Source organism: Notechis scutatus, chromosome 1 (assembly GCF_049901735.1).
Source record: "Notechis scutatus isolate UNSWTSFEM ecotype Mainland chromosome 1, rNotScu1.2, whole genome shotgun sequence".
NCBI classification, from domain to species: Eukaryota; Metazoa; Chordata; class Lepidosauria; order Squamata; family Elapidae; genus Notechis; species Notechis scutatus.
In genome coordinates this window covers 257,859,809-257,883,993 of record NC_142009.1, presented here as the reverse complement: position 1 = coordinate 257,883,993, position 24,185 = coordinate 257,859,809, and the positions used below count along the sequence as shown (strand labels likewise).

The following is a 24,185-nucleotide window of genomic DNA, read 5'->3' as shown; positions in this document are numbered from 1 at the left end:
TCACCGCATGGGAGAAATCGTGTCATATGAAAAGAACTTTGGAAAAGACACATGTTGGATATCTGAAAAATCTAGTCTGATCTATATCCATTCAGGATTGCAATTAAAATATCAGAATTATGGAATGAGCAAATATCTTGCTGAAAAATGCTCATTCACCATTTTAGTTTTCCAAACTTTTAAGATTATGATTCCATTCACATAAGAAGAATGTCACAATCATCATCACAATGGGACAACCACTAGTCTATGGCAGGCAGTCAAGTTCATAAATCATGGTCACAACATTGACATGGCTGCAGCATTTTCCTCCACAGCAGAAGTGTAAGTTCAAGAATACGATGTTTGTAAGGTCTCCATTGTATCTACCATTTCATGGTGAGAGCTGTGATGACACAGTGGTTAGAATGCAGTACCACAGGCTACTTCTGCTGACTGCCATCTGCCTGCAATTTAGCAGTTCAAATCTTACCAGATTCAAGGTTGACTCAGCCTTCCATCCTTTCGAGGCTGGTAAAATGAGGATCCGGATTGTTGGAGGCAATATGCTGACTCTGTAAACTACTTAAAGAGGGCTGTTAAGCATTATAAAATGGTATATAAGTCTAAGTGCTATTGCTATTGCTGTTCCAGTTGCCATGACATCAAACACTACATTTCCTGTTCAGTAGCCTAAACTCTGATTTAGCACTTTGAAACTGATAAATTGTAACATTTGTTAAACCTCACTTACCAAAAGATATCCCCGAAACTGATTGTATATTATTGCTGTCAACAAGTTCATCAGAAATAAGTTTCCTGTAACAATATGAAATTCTCTTATTTTTTTTTTAGGCAACAGTATAGTTTTATTTGTTTTCTTCCTGAAAACTACAACAAAGAATTAACTCAATCTTTACATTCCACTCAGTCTGAACACACAACTGAAAGAGCATACTAAAGCAACTATGGCAAGAACCTTGCTTACTCCTTGTATTGTTAAAAAAAATAAGCAATGCAACAAAATGCAATGACAGAAAATTGCCTGTGGAAGAGCGCATGCAGCCCTCATAAAGGATCAGGAGAACCATGCAGTACTAGGAAGTATGAATCACCAATTAAATTGAAAAGAAATAAACTAGATAAATCTCATAGGATTGCACTACGCAGGCACATGCTAGGTCTACAGTGTGTTGAAAGCCTTCTCATAAAACATTGCCAATTAATATTTGTTTGCTTCTCTACAACCTCTTCTCTGCACTACCATCCTAGACAAGATGGAATCCCTCATTTTCTGCAAACATTCTGAACACCTCAACAAACTCCGGGAGTGCCATAGACATGTCTACTGTGAATTTCCTTAGTCTGGAATCAAAAACTTACAGCTTTCCTTCAGAAGCTCAGAATTAGTTATACTCCAAATTTCTTTTCGCCTGGCTCCCTGTCCTGATTACAACCTGCCAGGACACAAGTTTTCCTCTAATGAATTTGCTAGGGGAGTTTATAAGTTGCATTTAGGAGCTATGGTGGCACAGTGGTTAGAATGCAGTACTGCAGGCTATTTCTGCTCACTGCTGATTGCCAGCAGTTTGGCAGTTCAAATCTCACTGTCTCAAGGTTGATTCAGCCTTCCATCCTTCTGAGGTGAATAAAATGGGGAGCCAGATTGTTGGGGGCAATATGCTGACTCTGTAAACTGCTTAGAAAGAGCTGTAAAGCACTGTGAAGCAGCATATAAGCATATAAGTCTAAGTGCTATTGCTATTTACAAGTTCTTCTGCTTAAGATGATAAGTACATTGTAGCCCTCAGAGCTTAAGAGCAGAATTCACTAACAATCAGAAAAGTAGACCATTGTTTGCCCTTATATCTTCAGTCACACCTCCATTTAGCCACTCACTTTTTATGCACATTCTGCAATTACCATCACATGGTAAAGAATGAGTTTACAATGCATGGCTTCTTTGGGTCTTCTATTCAAAGAAACAATCAACTTACCTATTACAGTGAAGAGTATAAAGAAGATGCAATATGCTCGATTCTTAGAATATGCAGGAATCATCACTGTCCAATAGTTTAAAAAAACAATAAATCAGGTTTAAGAAATGTCATGTTTAAGGTACTAATAATTAATAATAATCCTTAAACAGAGACCTATGTAGTTTTTAGCAGTGAAACAAGGAATTCATTTTAGCAGTTATCTGGGAACTCATCACTATCTGATGCAAATAAGGGTCTGCAATTCCTGATTTGGGTTAGAAGCTACGCAACAGATTACAAAGGCCTATTTGATCATGCTAAGCCTTATCTTAATCTAGCTTTTTTTCCCCTCTCATAAAACCCTCTGCCAAAAAAATATCTCAGAAATATCAAAAGAAGGGTTAAAAAGGGAACAGGCCATTTTTCCATTAGCCTTCCCATTCAACTAACATATGGAGAGCTCCTTGGGAATCAGGCATTCTTTAAACCTATGTAATCAAATATGTACATTCTACCCCCAAACGAGAAGTAAGACAGCAGCTCTTGGTAGACCTGTTCTAGATAGAGGTATACAATCTCTTTTGAACACCCTCAAACTTAGTTACTATCACTAGTTCTTGTGATGATGAATTCCACATATTAATTATTCAATGGTTTTATGGAATCTGGATCAGCATATAATATGAAAGAAAGAAAAGTTATTTATATACACTTTTTTGGGGGTGGGGGGATAAAATGTTGCTAAAGAATGAAGAATCTCTGAGGTTAGCTACAAATTAAGGAGGAAGAGGAAAGTATTTTTGGAAAAGGATCCTTACCATCTGGATTGTTTGCAGTTGTCAACAGTACCAGCAATGAAGTTAATGAATCGGTCAAATTATGAAAATATCCTTGCCATTCTTTATCCTGTTGGGTATCCTAACCACAGAGATCCAAACTGTTAGCAAATAGAGTAACCAATCAAAGGCACTTAAGAGCTATGCACTGTCACCTTTGGCCACCCATTCAATCCAATCAAATATCAAATACAGATTTCATTTAATGGGCTGAAAGGAATCTAGTCTATACAACCCAAGGTAATCAACCCAATTACTTCTCTTGCAGTTGCTTCAGGCAGACAAGTATTTCAATATCCAAATACAAAAGACATTATTTAAACTGCAGAAAAAAGAAATGTAGGACAGGACACATCTGGTCTCAGATAGTACTTCGTTTTAGTAACTTGTTTTCTGGTCAAAACAAGCTATTTCCACATAGCACACTCTATGTTGATGTTATGTTTAACTATTTACAATTTGGAACCTGTTCCTTCTATACTACATTAATATTGGAAATTCAATCATATAAAATAAAAACATTGCAAATGGTAATTCCAGATAATCCAACAGATTTTATTTTTCCTTCATGAGACTAAGTGGAATGCAAATGCCAAAGAGGGCAGTGATTGGGAATACAAGAAAGGCATGTAAGGAAAGAATTATGCACTACTCTGGCCCATCCAACGGATTAAAAATTCTGTCTTCTATACCAAAAAGGCCTATTTTTATTCAGGTTTGTTACTCATGCATAGTCAGCTCTGAGTATGCATGATGAGAATTGACACAGAACGTACAGGAACCAAATGAAAAAACACATACACACACACACACACACACACACAGAGGGAAATATAGCAAAGCAAAAAGTCAAAGGCCGTTGCCTTGTAGAATCTAACCTGCTTAATAGGACCTGTACTGTTTGTATGAGATGATTTTATCTTCTTTACTCAGGAAACGCTTTGAACACAATATTAGGCAACAGGACTGAAATGTATCATTTTTCTCACACAATTTTCAATAAAGTTAATTTTCAAAAATTGGCTCCCTATGACCATGGAGGAATCTTGACATGCAACCTTAACAAATGCAAAATTTAAAAGGAAAACAGGGCAGCAAAAGCTGACGTAAGAGAGGTGAAAATTACAGAAGAGGATTAATATCTTATCCACAACTTTCCAGAAGGAATACAGAAAATGTTCAGGAGAAACGCTGGTAGATCTCAGCTATGAAATTGTCCTTCACAGAAAATTCAGAAGTTATTTAGTTCTGCTCTACCAGAGAATGTAAGATGCCGTTGTTCGGGTATTTTCCCACGTCATAGTAGTGGTGCTTTTAAAGTTGTAGCAACGTTTCAGCAGAATCTCATCTGCCATCATCAGGCTTCTGTATAGTGTTAGTCTATATATATGTATATATATATATACAACTTTTTACCGTATATGCCGGCGTATAAGACGACCCGGCGTATAAGACGACCCCCCAACATTTCCACTCAAAATATAGTTTGTTATATACTCGCCCCTCTTCCGCACGCCTTCCACTTTTGCACTTTTTTTTTTTTTTTTGAGGCACTTTTGTCTACCGTGAAAGCGAATCCCGTGAAGCTGAAAGGAGCAGCCAGCCTTCTCCCAGCTCCCAAGGAAAGCGAGGCTCGCACCGCCCGGGCTCCGCTGAGGTATCCGGCTGGGGCTGTCAGGAGTTATTACCGCTGGCGCGGCTCCACGCAGCTCCAGTCCCGCGTTGCCTCGGGAAGGGAAAGGCAAAAAGGAAGAGCCGCGGCGGCGCTTTGCAATGGCAGCAGCGGCTCCTGGTTTTGCCTTTCCCTTCCCGAGGCAACGCGGACTGGAGCCGCGCGAGCCGCGCCAGCGGTAACAACTCCTGACAGCCCCAGCCGGATACCTCAGCGGAGCTCGGGCGGTGCGAGCCTCGTTCCTGGGAGGTGGGAGAAGGCTGGCTGCTCTTCGGCTTCACGGGATTCGCTTTCCACGGTGGCAAAAGTGCCTCAGCCGCATGAGCAGCCGCAGTGCTTCCCAATTACTATTTGCCGGTGTATAAGGCGACCCGGCATATAAGACGACCCCCCCAATTGGAGGCATCTTTTTCAGGGCAAAAAAGTCGTCTTATACGCCGGCAAATACGGTATATGTCTATCTATCTTCTATCTTTCTATCTATCGTGTGTGTGTGTGTGTGTGTGTGTGTGTGAAATACCACTCACACATCAACACAAAATCTATAGAACCATAAAGCCTACAAACTTGAAATTTGGCACGTATGTTCCTTTTGACTTCTAGGTGCTCACTAAGAAAGGATTTTTCAAAATAACCATCAGAGCATTAGTATTTCGTATATTATTATTAACACACTCTGATGCTAAGGAGTTCTTCTCTCCCTCCCCACCTGAAAATAAATCTGTTCCAAATGCAAAACACAAGCAGATGAGAGGAGTTTCAGTTTTACTTTCACAGCACCCAGCAGCTTTAGTACAGAATAGTTAAGCTAACCCACAGCCAGGCTCCTTGCTGTCTCCTTCTTGCTCACACAGCAAATACTGTTTCACTTTCCAAACACACTGATAGGATTCTAGCTGGATGAATACCAATGGATGCTGGTAGGCAGAGGCAGAATTTTTTCCCCTTATTTTCCTCCCCCAAAACTAAGCCTGACCACATAGTTTCATAGCGAAGCACAGGTATGGAGCTAGTATTTATATATAAACAATTGTTTTGTCCTAGACAGAGAACCAAGATTTCATTACATATGTTACTTACTTTTGTCCGAGCAAACAACAGCATGCCAAACATGGTAAAGAGAAACAGGTGAACAGCTAAGAGCAGCATAACACTATTAGGGAGAAAATATAACGCCAACGTTATTCCTTCATGACAATACAGGACATATGTAGGGAAAGAGATGCCATAGGCAACAGTCAGAAGTGAACCAGAAATATATATATATATTGTTCCTACAGAGGAAAATGTGTCAAATGAGGAAACTAAGCCAAATGCATCTAAAACTAAGAAGGAGGTGATGCTACTTTAGTGGACACCTTCAAATGGCAATGAAGAATTTTTCACTCATGAGAGCAGACTTCCTCCTGTCACCAAAGTCTCAGCTGCAGAAATCTTATTGCCAGCTGGACAGGGGAATGTCATCACTGCTGCTCTTTGGAGCATTTTCATTCTTCCAGCACTGGTCCCAACCCAAACTTATTCAGTTTTCCATTGTTTTCTTTCTCAAATGTTAGTCACAATGTGAAAGAATGTATTTATTAGAGACTGGCAAATACTAGGAATGTGCATTTTGAAGGTGCAATATTTGGGGAACCAGTAGATCATTTGGCTTTTCCTCCAACTGTCCCAATTCATCAGTTTTTGGAGTTTTCCTGAAGGGAAACCTTCCAAAACCATAAGCGTTTGTGGTGTTTTACTTATGGAAAACTGCTCAATTATTGCCAGGATAAATGTTGCCCAAATATTCTACTACCAAAATGTAAATTAGACTTATCTCTAGCAGGCACTATGCATTGTGACATACCTTGTAATTTCTGGCAATGTCCTCTTGATGCTTTTTAGTGTTTTCTTCATCATTGAAGAATTCTGAAGAAGGAAGAAAGGTCGAAGGATACGTCTGATCCTCAGGTTCTAAAAAAGAAAACACTTAGTAATGACCACAAAAGCAGAACAATACCTTTAATTAATTCAGCCATTAATTCAATAATCATTATGTATGACTGCAATAACCACAAAGTCAGATAAAATCCACAATCCCTCGCATAATGCAGTCATCAGATTAACATCCAGATCTCTCTATTGCACAGTAAGAATTAGGAAGAAGCCCTTTGCAGAATTAATTTTCACTTGTGACCCTCCTAAAGTCAAAATCAAGACTTGCCGAGTCCTAAAAACTACTGCAAAATAAAATTACCTTAAAAAGCAGATGAACAAGCCCATTAAAAAAAAATCTGTTTTTTGTATAAGGAGCTATTGCTCTGCAGATAACAGTTACTGTTACCAGATACATTTAGCGTTTTTGAACTATCCTGACAAATTTTCATAGGATATGCATCTTCTGTGGCCCTCAGCATGCCATGCTAAGGCAGATATAGTTCTCAAGCATATAGTATTGGTACATCTTGGAGATAGGTGTACTGGACTATGCTGGAAAAATTCAACTGCTGTGAAGGTACAGCGAGAACATAATGCCACAATCAGAACAGTGACCCAGATATCTGACAAGGGATATCTGACATTGCAAAATTTTGTTACAAGTTCTACTTGCTTCTTCTCTATATGGTATCATTTACTGATTGCTTAAAACCAGCACCTTTCCTTTCATCTCTCCAAAATGCTAATCTGAGAATTACCACAAATTTATCCATTTTATCCTCATAACTCTATGAAAGAGGTTAAGTTCAGCCATCCATGGGCTTTCAGTGTGGTTTAATAATTAAAACTTCAGACTGGAAGATCAATGATGTACTTCATTGGGTGACCTTGGGCAGTCGATTCTAAACTTACCTTGCAGCAGCATTAGGAGGATAAAATAATTGTGGAAGGTACAATCACACACCCTATTTCTTGGAGTATGAGACACACTTTTTCCAGCCCCAAAAGTGGGTGGAAATGTCTGTGCATCTTATACAGTGAATGTTGCCAAAGCCGCCACTTACCAGCCGATCCCCACCCTCCCAGCAATTCGCTCCCTTGCATCAAACAGCAAACAGCCTGATTAGCACAAGTAGCTGAGTGCCAGTTGGATTGGCCTCCCAACAATCAGCTGTTTCAGGCTGCAGGAATTGCCATGGCCTGTTGCCACCTCCGCGTGCCTCATTTCCAGCCTCCGCATCCTGTTTTCTGCCTCCACGTGCCCATTTTCGGCCTCCGCGCACCCCAGGCCAAAAATGGAAAACAGAATGAAGAGGCCAAAAATGGGGGGGGGGGGGCGGAGGCAGCAATAGACAATGGCAATCTCTACAGCCTGAAACAGCTGATCATCGGGAAGTCGATCCAACCAAAATTAGCTGCTTGTGCTAATCAGGCTGTGCTGAAGCTGAAACTAACTGTTTGCTGCAAGGAGGCAAATTTCTGGGAGGCAGAGGTAGAGGCAGATTTTTTTTTTCTTGTTTTCCTCCCCAAAAGCTAGTTGTGTCTTATACTTCGGAGAATCTTATACTCTAAAAATACAGTATATCATTCGGAGCTTCTTAGTGGAAGGACAAAATTAAAAGGATCATATTATTTATTACGGCTGTTGTAATTATCATCATACATGTTTATTTTATTACAGAACTCAGACCAAGGTCATGCTAGTTCTAAGTTTTCCATGTGTAAACACAGAATACACACTGACGATAGCAGGTATACAACAAAGCAGCATTAGTGTTTTATTTGTCCCAACTCCATATCAAAATGATCATGAGCCATCTTTGAATCCATAGATTCCCTGCCTCCCTGACATTCATCCAAGCATCCACATTGCCTTACTTCATGACAGGAAGAACTCAGCGAAATGCTCCAGTCTATAAGGGAGATGAGCAGGACCAGGATGTAGGCCATTAACCATTTGGTTTTCCGAAATTCTTCCCATCCAATTAAGTAGCTCTAGTGAATCAACATATTTGAATATCAGTTAGGCATATTCATAAGCAAAAGGATCCAAATAATTTTCTTGTGATATTTTGGTAAACAGCCAAACCAGCTATTAAGGACATGAAAGATCTGATCATGTGGTAGCTTTGGAGACTATGCTCCCAATCCCAGTCCCTAAAGACAAAATTTTTGATCAAAAATGTTTTAATCTATTTGGTATACATTTATGAGCACAACCATGAAATCTACATTCCCACCAAACATTATACTTGGATTCTGAGCAATATGCCATGGGCTATCCTCCAAAAAGGGGTGCTTAAAAGATGAGACAAAGCCTGCATTTAATTTCAGTGTAAAGATAGCATTTAAATTAATTGCAATTGTTATGGTTTCTTTCTAAACATTTAATCTTGTATCTTTCCCTTACAAGAAAGATCACAATTTTGCAGCATCTTTCAGGAGATTAAACCCAGGGTTTGGGACTCACAAATGGCTCAGAGTTCTCAGATAATATGCCTCTAATTTAAATTTTCAAAAATGAAATTTTCCTGAGATTTCATTTTTGGAGCTGCAAACAGGCACAGAGACTTTAGTGTACCCTTTTCCAAACTTGGCTTCTTTTAAGATTACAATTCTCAATCAATAGAAACTACAGGCTGTTAATTTATATTTTAAAACAAATAATCCATCGCATCTGGGAGAATTAATTTGCAATGATTAAAATTCCTTTGAACCCACACTTTGGGACCCTGGTAAGTTGCACAGAACAAAGAGGAGATCTGTATCATAATCATCCTTATAAGCTACCAAGAAGTCCCAGAGATAGCAAAAGGAGCAAATCTATCCTGCTATACTACTTTTTTTGTATTTCAGAAGAAAGGTAATTATGAGTGAATGGGTTATTTCTGGATACAGTCATTGTTTACTCAGCTGTAACAGCCCGCAGAGAGTGCCAAGGAGACACTACAATTTGTGATGCATCCATCTTTCAGCATCAGCCTACCTTAAATATTTTGCAAAGGATTATAATGCAATTATGTTAAAGATATATGATGTATTTAGCTTCCCTAACTAATGTATATAACCACCTTTGTTAAATATATACCTCTGGATAGTTCAGACATTACAATAAACTGCCAAATACAGCTGCACTTATATTGGTTCAACAATATAAGATCCTGGCTTAACACATGGGTTCAACTAAGATCCTGGCTTAACACATGGGGAAGAATCAGGTCTTCACAGCCTTCTAGAGGGCCAAAGGGCCTTCAAGGTCTCAGAGGGGAAGGATGTTCCATAGGGGAGGTGCTATGACTGAGAAGTTGCATCTCCTAGGTCTGGTTAGATGACATAGTTTAATAGAGGGGACCCTGATTATGCCCACTCTGTCAGATCTGATGGGACAGATTAGATAATCTTGGGGAGAAGCAGCTCTGCAAGTAACCTGACCCTGTGCCATACAAAGGTGATAACCAGCACCTTGAATTGTGCCCAGAAGCATAATAGAAGCAGTGCACCTTCTGTAACAACGATGCAAACCTAGCAGACTTTTGTGCACTCTAAAGTGAACTAAAGCCTGCTAAAATGTATTCAGAACCATGAAGTTTCTGGGTGTTCTTCAAGAGCAGCCATGTAGAACGCATTGCAGTAGTTAAACCAGGAAGCTACTAAGGCCTGAAATACTGTAAGCAAAGACTTCTGGTCCAAGAACAGGCACATTGGCCATAGAAAATGGATTTGTAAAAAAGTCCACTAACCACAGCTGCCATCTGTTCTTTCAACAGGAACTGTAGGTCCTGGAGGTTCCTAAATTGCATACCAATTCCAGCCAAAGGGATACCATCAAGAGTTAAAGGTGGAAAATTTCCAGATCCAGGAGGCCCCAAACCCAAACCCAACCCAACCTGCCAGAGTTGAGTCACAGATTTCCCATCCAGACTCTCACAGCCTCCAGAAACTGAGGAAGCACCTTGAAAGCATTGTTTGCCCAGCCAGAGGTTGATATATATCTACATTTTATGCATAATTATAAATCATATCTTACCCAGTGGTTTCCTGTAGATGTTAAATAGGGGTGAGGAGACAAACACTTCACAGAGAAGGGGCCTAGGGCTACATCCAGGCATGGGATTCTCCCGGTGTAACAACTGGTTCGCTAATCACGCGCATGCACAACTATCACTATTACTTACCTTCAATGTTACTTCAGGGAAGTAACACAGTTGAGGCATGGCAATCTGTTCTGCTGTGCAAATCAGTTGAGCAGATATAGGTGGGTAGAGTGCAGAGATGGGTGGGTGGGCCCAGTGGTGGGATTCAATTTTTTTACCACCGGTTCTGTGGGCGTGGCTTGGTGGGCATGGCAGGGGAAGGATACTGTAAAATCTCGAGTCAGAGTTGGTATTTGCCGGTTCTCCGAACTATTCAAAATGTCCGCTACCAGTTCTCTAGAACTGGTCAGAACCTGCTGAATATCACCTCTAGGTGTGCCCACATGACTGTTGAAGCGAACCAGTTCAAAGCAAGCTGATCATCGCAGCTAGGGGTTCCCCTGAACCAGTCCAAACCGGGAGAATCCCACCTCTGGCTACATCTCTTCCTTCCTTCCAATAATACAGAGTGGAATCAGTGTTGAAGGAAGAAGAAAAACTGAACAGTGAAAAACAGTTCCTTACTCCTTTCCCCCAAATCTGGCTTAGAAGAATATTGAAATCTGCTGCTCTCCAAAGGTCATTCACAAGTTCAATCAGTGCTGCCTGAGTAGCATTCAAGGCCTTCTCCAGCGTGCTTTGAAACTGAGCATTTGCTCCCTTCTCATCAACCTTCCCTTAAAAAGATTAAAAATCAGGCAAAGTTATCCAAGACGTGATATGGTATGTATCTCAGAGCTCACTAACCTTTACAGAGATGTCTACTATAAAGACAAGGAAGCAAAGCAGTTCAATGCTTTCAGTCAGGCCACAAGGAGGTTTCCAAGCTTCTGAGCGATATCGAACATCTGATGTGACAGTAAGCGAAGAAGGTGTTTCAATGAAAGCAAGAGCCAGGATTAGTGTAATGGTGAGAATCAAAATCCTTAGAGAGAGAGAAAACACACATGTGGCAATTACAGGTGGGGAAAAAGGCCAAAAGTCATTTTCCAAAATGTTTTATGTCATAAAGTGATAAAGGAATATGCGGTTTCTAAAATGTTGTTTCATGGTGAAATATAATTCAGTTGGCAAAAGCCTCATCAAGTTTTATAAAGACTCCTCGCTCAGCTGCGTGTGGCAACAAATCACCTGAAGATGCCAGCTAGGGTTGCTGGCAAAGCATCAGGAAATCTATTGTGTCGTCCTATTATCTAAACCAGTAAATCGTGCAGCTCAACTCTGCCCTCACAGAAACTGCTCCTATTTTTAAAAAGTCATTGAAAGAGAAGCAATTAGCAAAAAACTAAAATACTGAAATTTGGAAGCATCAGTAAGGATTGGTGGGATTAGAAAAAGCAGCTGATCTACTCAACAAAACAGAACAGCGTGGAGGGAAAAGTTCTCACCATTGGCAAACTTCTGAATAATACCACCGATAAAGCCACAAGGAGTTAGAATCCACACGATGATTTATAGAACGATACTAAAGAGGTGAAAGATAGAGAGATGATTCAAGCATCACTTTTAATTGGCTCTTCAAATATGGAAGTTAAAGTTTTATAGGTAAATAATAACACTATCGAGGAAACATCTATTCATTACTACACACATTTGGGCCAAAGTAAGACATTCTGTAAACATAAAACATGCAGTTATGTATCAGTTCTGTTTTAGTTCATTTCAGATAGAGCTTTCTTTTTTACATGTTTCCAGAATAGTTACCATAGTCCACAGTTTCTATGAGTTTCATTTATTTATTAAATTTTCCAACCATCTCTTATCGAAACAGGGTCCTTCTGCCAGCCGAATGGCATCTCTGCCACAATCTTCCCATATCATTTTTTGAAAAGCCTCTGAAGGCAGCGAAAGTCCTACCGACTGATTGGAAGCCCATTCAACAAGACACTCACTGCTACTAGCAATGTCATGACCATTGCTATGCCATGAAGCTAAGCCATCAATACAGGCAGTCCTTGATTTACAACCATTCGTTTTGTGACTGTTCTAAATTACAACCCTGAAAAAGGTGACTTACTGTTGGTCCATATATTTATGACAGTTCCAGCATCCTCACAGTCATGTGGTCAAAATTTGGGGACTTATCAACCAGCATGTGTTTACAATATTTACAGCATTCTGGGGTCACGTGGTTGCCACCTGTGACTTTCTCAGTCAGCTCCAGAAAGTAAATTCAATGGGAGAAGCCAGATTCACTTAATGGCCATGTGATTCACTTAACAACTATGATAAAGTTGCAAAAATCAAATGTGACTCATTTAACAACTGTCTTGCTTAGCAACAGAAATTCTGTTCCCAATTGTGGAACATTCAAAGATGTAAAAACATAACATCCACGTAATATTTTTGTTACAAACATTCTGAATTATCTGATATTATAGATCAGGGGTGTCAAACTCACGATGACATGGTGTCATCATGTGACATATCACAACTTTTTCCCCTTCGCTAAACCAGGAATGGGCGTGACCAGCGCGTGACGCATCTGGCCTGCAGGCCAAAAGTTTGACAGCCCTGCTATAGGTGATAAATCTAATCATAAACTAAGTATAAATCAACATTTCAGCAGGAAAGAAGAGTATTGGAGCTTTTACTAACAGTCCTTTACTTAAAACAGTACACTAGGACCAAAGTATATATATGACAGGTAAACTTTTACCTGAATTGCATCTTCAATGAATACTACAGCTTGGTTGAAGTAGAGGTCAGGGTCATCGATGCCTGCAAGATTCAAAAACACAGTGGTTGTAAAATGGTTATAGAATGGCATTCTTTTGTTTATTTGGGAGTGTTCAAACATATTTGCTAACGTATCTTAATGATTCAAAGCTATTTCACGGAACAATTTAAAAAATGAGGATGAGAAACTCCACACCCTTCTGTTGACTAACATCAAGAAAAAGACAAAAGAATTGGCTGTTGTTTAAGTTACCTTGACAAACTAGCCTTTTATGAAGTACATCAACTATATTTTGAAAACTAGCTTATAAGAAAAATCTTATCTTTCCAATGTACTTCTCAAGCTGTGGCGAGAGGAGGGCTAATACAAGGTGTAAGTCAGAGACATACATTACTTCAGTTTTAAGTGCAATCTGCAATCTCAAGCAAACTTCATTTCTCTTTCATGCACATACATTATACTGCATTTCTCTCTCTTGAAGCCAGCTCCCAATTCTAATATGTATTACAATCACATTAAACTCTTTAACAATATGGTTAAGAATTACTAAAATAATACACATAGGGAGCTGTGAGTTTGTTATCAGATCAGGTAGCAGACTCTCCTCAACCAACCCATTATACAAGAGCAGAGCAGAAATATACTTATTTGTCAGAATGCTAGGGCAGCAATAGACATCAACAGACATATAGACATAACCAATATCTATATACCAGGGGTGGGCAACTATGGCCCTTTTATGAATTATGGACTTCAACTCCCAGAATTCCTGAGCAAGCCATGCTTGCTCAGGAATTCTGGGAGTTGAAGTCCATAATTCATAAAAGGGCCATAGTTGCCCACCCCTGCTATATACTATGCAAAAGAAATAACCAACAAACCAAGAAGTAAAAGAAAACAACCAAAACACCCCACCATCAGCAATCAGCACCCAGACAAGCGTAGATTAACTCAAAGATTAACATCAGACCAACAAACAATACCCAAATCAAGGAACTGCCAAACAAGCCCAGTAAACAGCCCAATCAAAGAACATCTAAACCACCCCCACCAACTCTAACAGGGCAAGCAACTAGAATATAAACTGAGAGTAAACCCCACTCCCTACTAACACTGATGATGTTGCCTAGTTAGGGTAATGAAATGTCTGCAAGAAAACAACCAAACTCAGAGAGCACCGAGCACCCCTAAAATCTTTAATTTCAAAAAAAACAAAACAAAAAAACAGAAAAAAGCCCTTTCCCACAGAAAGGATTATTTACAAATGGATTCTTAGTCTTTTTAGTAGCTTTTTAAAACTAAAAAGAACAAGCAGACAAAGGGCAGGGAAGAAATGGCGAACTGAAAGTGGCTTTGCCAAGAGGAGCCGATAACCACAGAGGAATGAAGAGCCAACAAGTAGACTCGTTCTTTTATAATTTCTCTCTGGAGAAGCAGAGGTCTTGAGATCATCCACAAGAGCCCCAATAGCCATTCCTCCCAAAGAGACTGCAAAACAGCAGTTTCTGACAGTTTAACACTCTAGGTGAAGAAGGAGTAGCCATGTTGTTCAAACAGCAGTAGCATCTTTGATTTGTTATCCACACAAGTCCTAAACTAGTTAAAGAAAGCTCGTTTAAACTACTGAGTCAAAAACATACATGTTCATTTATTTACTGGGGAAAATGATCCAACGCTATAGATTTGTAAATGGAAAAGGTGTGTGAAAATTAAGTTTCAGTAACTGGTATGCTCCCCCACCTTCGTGAGCAATAACTGCAATTAAACGTGTCCCATAACCACTGGTGAGTCTTTCACATCGGCTTGAAGGAATTTTAGCCTGGTTCTTACAAAACAGCTTCAACACAGGGAAGTTGGTGGACTTCCTCACATGAACTGTCTACTTCAGATCTTTCCACAACATTTCTATAGGATTAAGGTGAAGATTTTGACTTGGCCATTCCAAACATTAAAACTTTTTTCCATTTTAGCCATTTTTTGGTCATATAACTTGCGTGTTTTATACAGCTGTCTTGCTGCACGACCCACTTTCTCTTGAGCTCCAGTTCACAGATACCCAGATATTTTCCTGTGATAGTTTGTTGGTACAATTCAGAATTCATAGTTCCATCAATGATGACAAGCCACCCTGGTCCAGAAGCCGCAAAGGGGACCCAAACCATGATATTGCCACCATCCTATTTCAAACACGGGATAAAGTTCTGAAGCTGAGAATGCAGTGGTTACCTTTCACCAAACAGATGATTTTCAATTCAAGCCTAAAAGTCTTATTATGATCTCATGCACCCACAAAACATTCTTCCAATAGACTTCTGGCTTCTCCATGTGGTCTTTTGCAAACTGCACATGGGCATTTTGGGGAGGGGGGGAGAAGAGTCCTAGCTTTCTCCTTGCAATCTTACCATGCAAACCATTATTGTTCAGAGTTCTCCTGATGGTGGTTTCACAAACACTGACATTTGCCAATGCAAGAGAGGCCTTTAATTCCTTAGATGTTATTTTGGGGTTCTTTGAGACCTCCCAGAGTATTATATGCCTTGCTCTTGGTTAGGCAACCATTCCTAGGGAGGATAAACAATAATGTTGAATTTGTACACGATCTGCCTGGCAGTGGGCTGTTGAAGTCCAAACTCTTTGCAAATAGTTTTGTAATCTTTTCCAGGTGAGCATCAACAACTGTTCCACAGAGACCCTCTCTTGTTCAAACCATGGTACACTTCCACATACCTGCATTATGAAGATCAGGCTTTAATAATGAACACTCAGAATTCTGTCTTAAAATAACTCACAACCTGATTATCACCCCACTGATTGAAACATCTGACTGAAATTTCCCCTTCAAATGAACCAATTATCCTAGAGATTCACACACTCTTACCTTTCACTTATTCATTGTCTTCAATGAATAAATGAAAAAGTATAATATTTTTTACTCATTCATTTCATTGGATTCTCTTTAACTAGTTGTAGTATTTGTGTGGAGAAAAACCATGTTTTAAGTCATATACTGCATAGGCGGAAGTCCTGAAAATTCAAACGGGTTCTCAAACATTTAAGCACCATGGTAGCTGAATACACAGACAGCTAAAGAAAATGGAGCTTTTTCTGAAGTACTGCATACTAAGTATTCTTCTTCAGCAGACTTAGCACCAACCACAAAATTCAACATTTAGGTATTCCCAAGAAGTTTAATGGCAACAAATGATTTAGTTTATTTTTTCTGTTTCATTTGCTGATGTTATTATGCAACTGATGTATTGTGTTTGAATAATCTTGTAAGAATTTTGCTTTGTAAATTACTTGGATGTTGGGAAACCTTGTATTTCAAAGAAACAATAAGAGCAAGGAATTAATAGTTAAGTAATACTCTGAGAGCAAACTTTGCCCAGCCCAAAGGTGGGGAAAAAGAGTAAGGCAAGAGCAGACCTGATTTAGCAAGAAGAGAAATACTTGGGATGACTTAAAAATATCAGAGAATATCACAATACAATTTCTAATTAGAATAATTGTACAGTCACCAATATAGATGATCGCTAGATAGAAGCAAAGAATTAAGAGTTCAGTATTCCTTTGCGGCCATCTAGAGGTCAATTGGGTTTTTTTTATTAGATACAGTAGTCTTGCAATTATTAAGAACAGGAAATTCCATGCAAATTGCTCCTTAGGTGTATTTCAGAATTAGGGGGCAAAGATTGGATTTATGCAATGCATTCTGCATTGTTGATGAACACATTGTTACTTTATAAAAAGGGTAAAAACATGCTGAGATGTGTATTAAAGAAATTCCTAGACTAGCTGTCAATCAAATTAAATCAATTTGGTTGTTTTATGCCCATAATCACCCTATATATTTGAAAGATGTATATCTAGCTTGAGCTTTCATGTGCAGAATAATATGCACTATTCCCATTAGGTTCCAGAGGGTTATTCCCTTAAGAAAATTGCTTAGGAAGGTAGTACGCTTCGAAATGGTTTCAAAACCACCTTGTGCAGGAAAGTAATATCAGATGGTTTACTGCTGACCTCTTCTACAAGATCAAAGGAAATCAAATGAAAGAAGCATCATTTGTAACAGAAGATTGCAACAAATTACATGTTACTTCACCCTGACCCTTTATTCTCTGTACTTCAGTACATCCAACAAATATGCGTTTATTGGTAGAGACATAACTAGGATAATTAGATAAGTAGAGCAAGGAAGAAAAAATGGGTAAATCTCTAGAAAATCACAATAGACCAGAAACATCACTCTGCTGAAGTATTAAGCAAGAGCGTTTCAAACTGTAGAAACAATTCCAGGAAATACTTCTTATGGAAGGCTGAGAATAGAATGTCTAGAGACACAGCTGAACTCTTGTCTCACTATCATGTGAATGTAATTCATAAATATATTCCTAAAATTTACTCCAAGTCCTAGAGCAGGGGTCCCCAAACTTGGCAACTTTTAAGACTTGTGGACTTCAACTCCCAGAATTCTAGGAGTTGAAGTCCACAAGTCTTAAAGTTGCCGAGTTTGGAGACCTCTGTCCTAGAGGCAGGATGCATCTAAAGGGAAAAAAAAGTTGGTAGACAGGCCTTTATTTATCAAATTGTAAGGAAAAAATGACAGGTAGGGAAGACCTCAGGTCCCTTGTTCTCTTTGAAAAATAAATTCCATTATCTACAAGGAGTAAACAACAGATGTAATAATATTCAAAAGAGCTCTCAGCCTAACTGTGTGGAACGCTTTAATTCGTTCCAGTTTAACAAGGGAATTGACAGGTACGTAAACCAGGAAAGGAAAAAGTGGCTCAGTCTTGTTCCATCTTGTAAAATCATGGGAGACTTTACTCCGTGCTAAGCTGGCCTATCCCTAATTGAATAATTCTTTTCCCATACAATAACTGCTTCTAATTATCGAAATGTTCTGTGAGAAAAAGTTTATGAATGTTCAGTTGGAATTTGCTTTCCTGAAACATAAATCCCTAAGCCTGTATCCGGCTGCCTTGATGACCCACTTCAATGCTGGAAGAGTGTTGTGATACACCATTCATTCTTCTCTTCTCAAAACTAAATACAGGTAGTTCCCGACTTACAACCGCAACGGAACCCAAAATGTCTGTTGCTGAAGCGAAGTTAAGTGAGTTTTCCCCCCATGTTATGACCTTTCTTGCCACATTTGTTAAGTGAATGGCTGCCATTAAGTTAGTAACACAGTTAAGTGGCTTCTCCATTGACTCTGCTTGTCAGAAGGTCACAAAAAGTCCTCCCAGGTCACTGCAACCATCTTAAATCAGTCAGTTGCCAAGCATTTACATTTTGATCACATGCCAATGGAAATGCTGCAATGGTCAAAATCTGGTGGTCACATGACCCCTGCATATTGCAACCATCATAAATATGAGTCAGTTGCCAAGTGTGCAAATTTTGATTGCATGACAATGGGGATGCTGCAATGGGTGAAAACTTTCATAAGTCACTTTTTTCAGTGCCATTGTTAACTATGAACTGTCACTAAATAAACTCTTGCAAGTCAACCTGTATTGCCCATTATTTCAATCCCTTCATAGGATTTAATGTTCTCCTAATTAGCCTCATTGCCTTTCTGAACCTGATCCACCTTCTTTGAATCCTTAAAAGGAAGTGTGGATCCAGCCATTGCAAACCAATTTGGTTTGAAAACTATTTCTGTTGTTGCAGTCGAAAACTTCATTGGTCTTTTTAATTTTTAAATAGCCACATCACGAGGCTAATTTGCAATCATTTTTCACTCAACTACCATTCCAAAATCCTTCATACACTGTGAATAATCCAGGTATCCTGATTCTATTTATAGGTATATTACTCTTTTATCTTAAGTGAAGAATTTTATATTTGTTACTTATAATTATGTTATTTTATTTTCAGCCCACTTCTCTAATCTAGGAACTTCATTTTGCATCATGTTTCTGATAGTAATGTGCCACATTTCTGTAAAGAATGTTATCCACTCACTCACTATTCAATTAATATTTTAAAATAACATTTTAAGTACAAAATTGTTCTGAGAAGAAACGCGACAGGCATCAGCCAGTCTTAAGCAAGCCTACAGCTTTACCGTTGAACAATTCTGTGCTCTATCACAAAATCAAGCTATGTATTGGGTGCATTGTGCAAAGGCCACATCACTCTGAAACCATGATGCACATTATTGCCGTTACTATCCATGTTACCAAAAAATGTTAAAAACAATTGTTATATGGTCAGTTAATGGATAATGGAAGACTCTGGAGTAGATTTTCAGAAATATTATAGGCAAAGTAACTCTCGCAGCATAAAAATGAAAAACTAATTTTCAGCAATTTGAAGGTTTATTAACAAATTATCTTAATAAAAATGATCTGACACAAAAGTTATAATAAACTGTTATTTACAACAGTACTACAAAATGAAAAGGCTTTATCAGAGTTTCAATAATTATAAAATGGTCACCAAAGACTACATGAGATTTTTATAGATTGCCGTTACAACAACTGATTCCAGTGCAGGACCTTCAACTAAAATATGTGATCTTGATAAGGATACTTTCCTAGCACATGTGGCTGGTAACACTACTCTTGTCCAAGACTTCCCAACTGATTAGTGTGATATACAAGAGTATTTGGAAATAAGGCAATTATTTCACCCCTGTCAAATTTATTCTCAATTTGAATCTTATAGAACAGAGGTGTCAAGGCCCACGGGCCGAATGTGGTCATATCTGGCCCATGGGGCCATCCTCAAAAATGTAAGGGGCCAGCCCGTGTCACTTCGGTCTGGTCTACCCACGTGTCACTTCAGCCCGGTCTACCCAATGCAAAGAGGAAACATGCTAGCAGTTTGGGGAGTGGCATCAAGCTGGCCACACCCAGCCAGTTGGCCATGCCCGCCTGGCTCTCCGAGGTCAACCACAGCTCTGATGCAGCCGTCAATGAAATTGAGTTTGACAGCCCTGTTATAAAATGTAACATGTAACACCAACTTTGTATGAGTGCTGTTTTGTAATTAGAAGCATGTAAACTTCTAAGTTGTTGGATGGAGGGATGAAGAGGATGGAATCAGTAATTCAATACAGCTGAAGGACCATTGAGAAAAAGAGAACAAATCTACAGATGCACTAAAATTTAGCCTTAAAATTTAGGTAGTCGACTTACAATAGTTCATTTAGTGACTGTTCAGCATTACAATGGCACTGAAAAATATGACTTAAGACTGTTTTTCACAGTTACCACTTTTGCAGCATCCTCATGATCCTGTGATCAAATGTGATCAAATGTTCAAATGTTTGGCAGCTGGTTCATACTTATGACGGCTCCACCATCCCAAGGTCATGTGATTGTGCGATCTTCTGACAAGCAAAATCAATGGAGAAATCAGATTCACTTAACAACCAGGTTACTAACTTAGCAACTGCAGTGATCCACTTAACAACTGTGGCAAGAAAGGTCGTAAAATGGGGAAAAATTAATTTAACAAATGTCTCACTTAACAACAGAAATTTTGGGTACATTTGTGATCGTTGAGGACTACCTATATTAAGAAATAAAGGGAAGAATTTTTACAGAAGGTACTTTGAATATCTTCCTTATCACTTTACCGATGAAGATGATTTTTCAAATGTGAGGGAATCGGTATCACCATATATGTATTTTTAGTTTTGACTATACTCTATTTTTCAATATGACTTAACAGTGGTCCCACATCTGCTAAATTGATCATGCTGAACTTATTTCCCAAATGTCTTTCCCATGTCCTCTCATTTATGTTAAGGACAAAAAAAATGATGAAAAGTATACTGTGCCTTTATTAGGAATCCTTAGGCAGGTGATTTAGCCACTAGTAATTTCTGATTTGCTGTTGTGTCCTAAGAACTGAGAGGTGCAACATTTAAAAGTTTATTCCAAAGAGGTTGGCTTTTAATTATCCTTTATGGTCTCTAAAATTAAGTTTGGAAAGGAAGGAAATGCTCAGGCAGGAGTCCCAAATTATCTTTCTCCCATTCTCCTTTCTATTAGGAACTTTGGAATGGATTGAAACCTAAGTACGTATTCAAGGAAGAAATGTGTAACTAGTTTCGCTTAGCAGATTATCTTAATTTTATTTGGAATTCTGTGTGAGACTGTTGTCTTCCCTTATTTTCCTCTATTTCTGTATTTGCCCAATACAGAAAGCTCCTTTTAAGATCTGTCTTCATTGGTTTAATAAAACTCTTCCCTATGTGAAAGATCACATAATTACACGGCTACTCCTTCTGTTTCCCAATAAGTAAAAGGGTTAATTTCTGTATTTCTTGACTTTGGGCAAGAAGATCCAAAGCATTTGATTTTTCACAGGTCTGGGCTGATAGACAACTTTTGTAGAAGGACCAAAAACTCTCAACTAGACAGATGAGAATATGTCAGGGGATTCAGCCTAACCTTACAGTACAGCCTCTCTTAAATAACTTTTCTGAGGTTTCCTTTAAAAATGGGATCTGCCAGTGAGGTTTTCTTATCCCCCTCTCAGCTTACAATATTGGCTCTGCAAGTATGCAAGCCATAGAGTATCTCACAGGATGTAATGAGTATAATCTGAAGAAGACGACTGCAGTGTGAAATGTTTCTGTTCATAGTTTAGGTGGCTCCTCTCTCCATTCTCTTCTAGCATAACTATTCCTCCTGTACTCTATTGCCTCCCAAACAACAAATCAGTCCTATGAGATCACTGAGCATTTTTCAGTCTTGAGTTCCACTTCTGGAGATATTTTTCCCCCATGCCTACAAACGGAAATCCTATCTTGTAGTACTAAACTTTTTGAGGATCCCCGCCTTTCCCCACCGAAATAGATCTTAGCTGACACGTCTGTCTCGATCAGAGAGAAATAGAGGATACGACTGAAGGAACTAGGTTTTAATCTCATGTCACAGCAGGTCCAAAGCATGTAGGGCAGTGTTTCTCAACCTTGGGATCTTTAAGATATGTCTCAAAATTCCCAGACAGGTTGAGAAACACGGTGATCTACTGCATAACACCACTCCATGCGCCCGCAGCTGCTGTTTCACTGCATCATGCGAAAGTGCCCTGTTCCTTGGCTCCATCTTTACAGCGAACAGTCTATCTGACCCCAAATGGTTGCAACCATACAAATGCCCAATGGCTGGGTTCATCCCACAGGCTAAATAAACTCAAACATACCACCTATTGGGTCCGGGCATTAGGTGAACCTGGGACTCTGTTCTGATTCACATACTGTTCCACTGCAACCCTAAACCGGATCTCTGTGATCCACTCACTCCAGGACCAACAGAGAAACGAAGGCTCTCAACACTCCTGATCATACACCTTGGAGACAGATCCAAACGTACTTCGCAGTGGGGTCTGCAAAGCAAAGCTCCCACACCCCACATCCCATGGGCCAACCCCAGTCTCCCTACAGGACCCTGGAACCTGGCATCCGATAGTCTACCCACGATTTTAAGACTCGTTTCCTAAACTCAATCGAAAGCCCCGGGAGCTCTCATTCTGATCAAGCCCCGGCTTGGGAGAGAGGCGAGGGGAGGTTGAGTTTTCCATCGCCAGCCTTCCTTGCCCTGCAGCGTCCAGTTCCTCCCAGTACCGAGAAGCAGCCCAACAGGCACTCCCAATTGTCCCAGGTCTCACCAGGCCCGCCAGAACGAGGCGAGGAGGCCGCGGACACGCAGCAGTGTCCATCATCCTCCAGGTCTCTGCTGTCCCTGGCCGAGTAGAGCCGGTGGCGCTTGGCAGCCCCCGGCAGCGGAGGCGGCAACAAAGGCTCTTTTTCCAGCCTGCTTCCCTGCTCCATGAATCGCAACGTTGTCAGCGTACTAGGCAGAAACGGCGCCTGCAGCAGTCCGACATCCGAGAAAAACCGCCGGGCTTCCGCTCTCGCTGGTGGTAAGTGGCGAAGGCACAGCTCCGCCCGCTACACGTGATCGGCAATGGGGGTGGAAGAGAGCTTGGAGCTGCCGCGCTTCCTCTTGCGCGAACTGAAGTTGTGCGGGGAGGTTGGTGATCGGGCATCCTGATGTTTTCAGCTATCCTGATGCTATCCTGCTATCCTCATCAGATATCGTGGTGAAGAACATTTGCCTTATCAATCAATCAATCAATCAGAACAGAGGGACCTTGGAGGTCTTCTAGTCCAGCCCTCTGCTCAAGCAGGAGACCCAGTACCAGTGGTGGGATTCAAAAAAATTTACTACCGTTCTGTGGGTGTGGTTGGAGGGCGTGGCGGGGAAGGATACTGTAAAATCTCCATTCCCACCCCACTCCAGGGGGAAGGATGCTGCAAAATCCCATTCCCTCCTCGCCCCACTAACCTGCTTTCCAGCTCCGTTCTCCTTTGCAGGGCAACCAAAGAAGACCCAGCCAATCAGCTGAGAGGCAGAGAATAGATGGGGGCGGAGCCAGTAGTCAGAGGTGGTATTTGCCGGTTCTCCAGACTACTCAAAATTTCCGCTACGGGTTCTCCAGAACGGGTCAGAACCTGCTGAATACCTGGTCTGTAAGGGGCATGCATAAGTGCACCATAGTGCCGTCCCTGTCCTGTTGTCCCCATTTATTCGTACCTACTGTATTTCCTGTATTCTTACTCATGTTTATATTTATACCTATTATCTTATAGGCGATTGACAAATCAAATAAATAAATAAATAAAATATCCTGATGAAGAATATTTGCCTTATCAATCAATCAATCAGAATGGGGCTGGAAGGGACCTTGGAGGTCTTCTAGTCCAGCCCTCCCCTGCTCAGTGGCGTATTAACTATTAAGCAGACTAAAGCACGTGCTTAGGGCACTAGGCCCAAAGGGGGCACCACAAAGTTGAGAAAGAAAAAAAAAAAAAACAGTGAAGATTTGTAAAAAAAAAATAAAAATCTTGTATGTAGAAAGGAGGGGGGCACCAAGATTCGTCAGTGCTTAGGACACCAGTGAACTTAATCTGCCACTGTGAGCCCTGCTCAAGCTTGGTACCATTTCAGATAAGTGGCT

At 40.0% G+C, this 24,185-nt stretch overlaps 1 protein-coding gene across 1 annotated transcript in view; it reads right to left on the bottom strand.

The window, feature by feature from the left end:
• Window positions 1-23,106, bottom strand: part of TPCN2 (two pore segment channel 2) — a 41,328-nt gene extending 18,222 nt beyond the window's left edge. Inside the window, 10 exon segments of the mRNA XM_087951131.1 lie at window positions 734-798; window positions 1,977-2,042; window positions 2,777-2,876; window positions 5,547-5,619; window positions 6,313-6,419; window positions 8,262-8,378; window positions 11,264-11,441; window positions 11,905-11,981; window positions 13,176-13,237; window positions 22,833-23,106. Of these exon segments, the coding sequence (XP_087807257.1) occupies window positions 734-798; window positions 1,977-2,042; window positions 2,777-2,876; window positions 5,547-5,619; window positions 6,313-6,419; window positions 8,262-8,378; window positions 11,264-11,441; window positions 11,905-11,981; window positions 13,176-13,237; window positions 22,833-22,995 (1,008 nt within the window). The 5' untranslated portion in view covers window positions 22,996-23,106.
• Window positions 23,107-24,185: the final 1,079 nt, after the last annotated feature.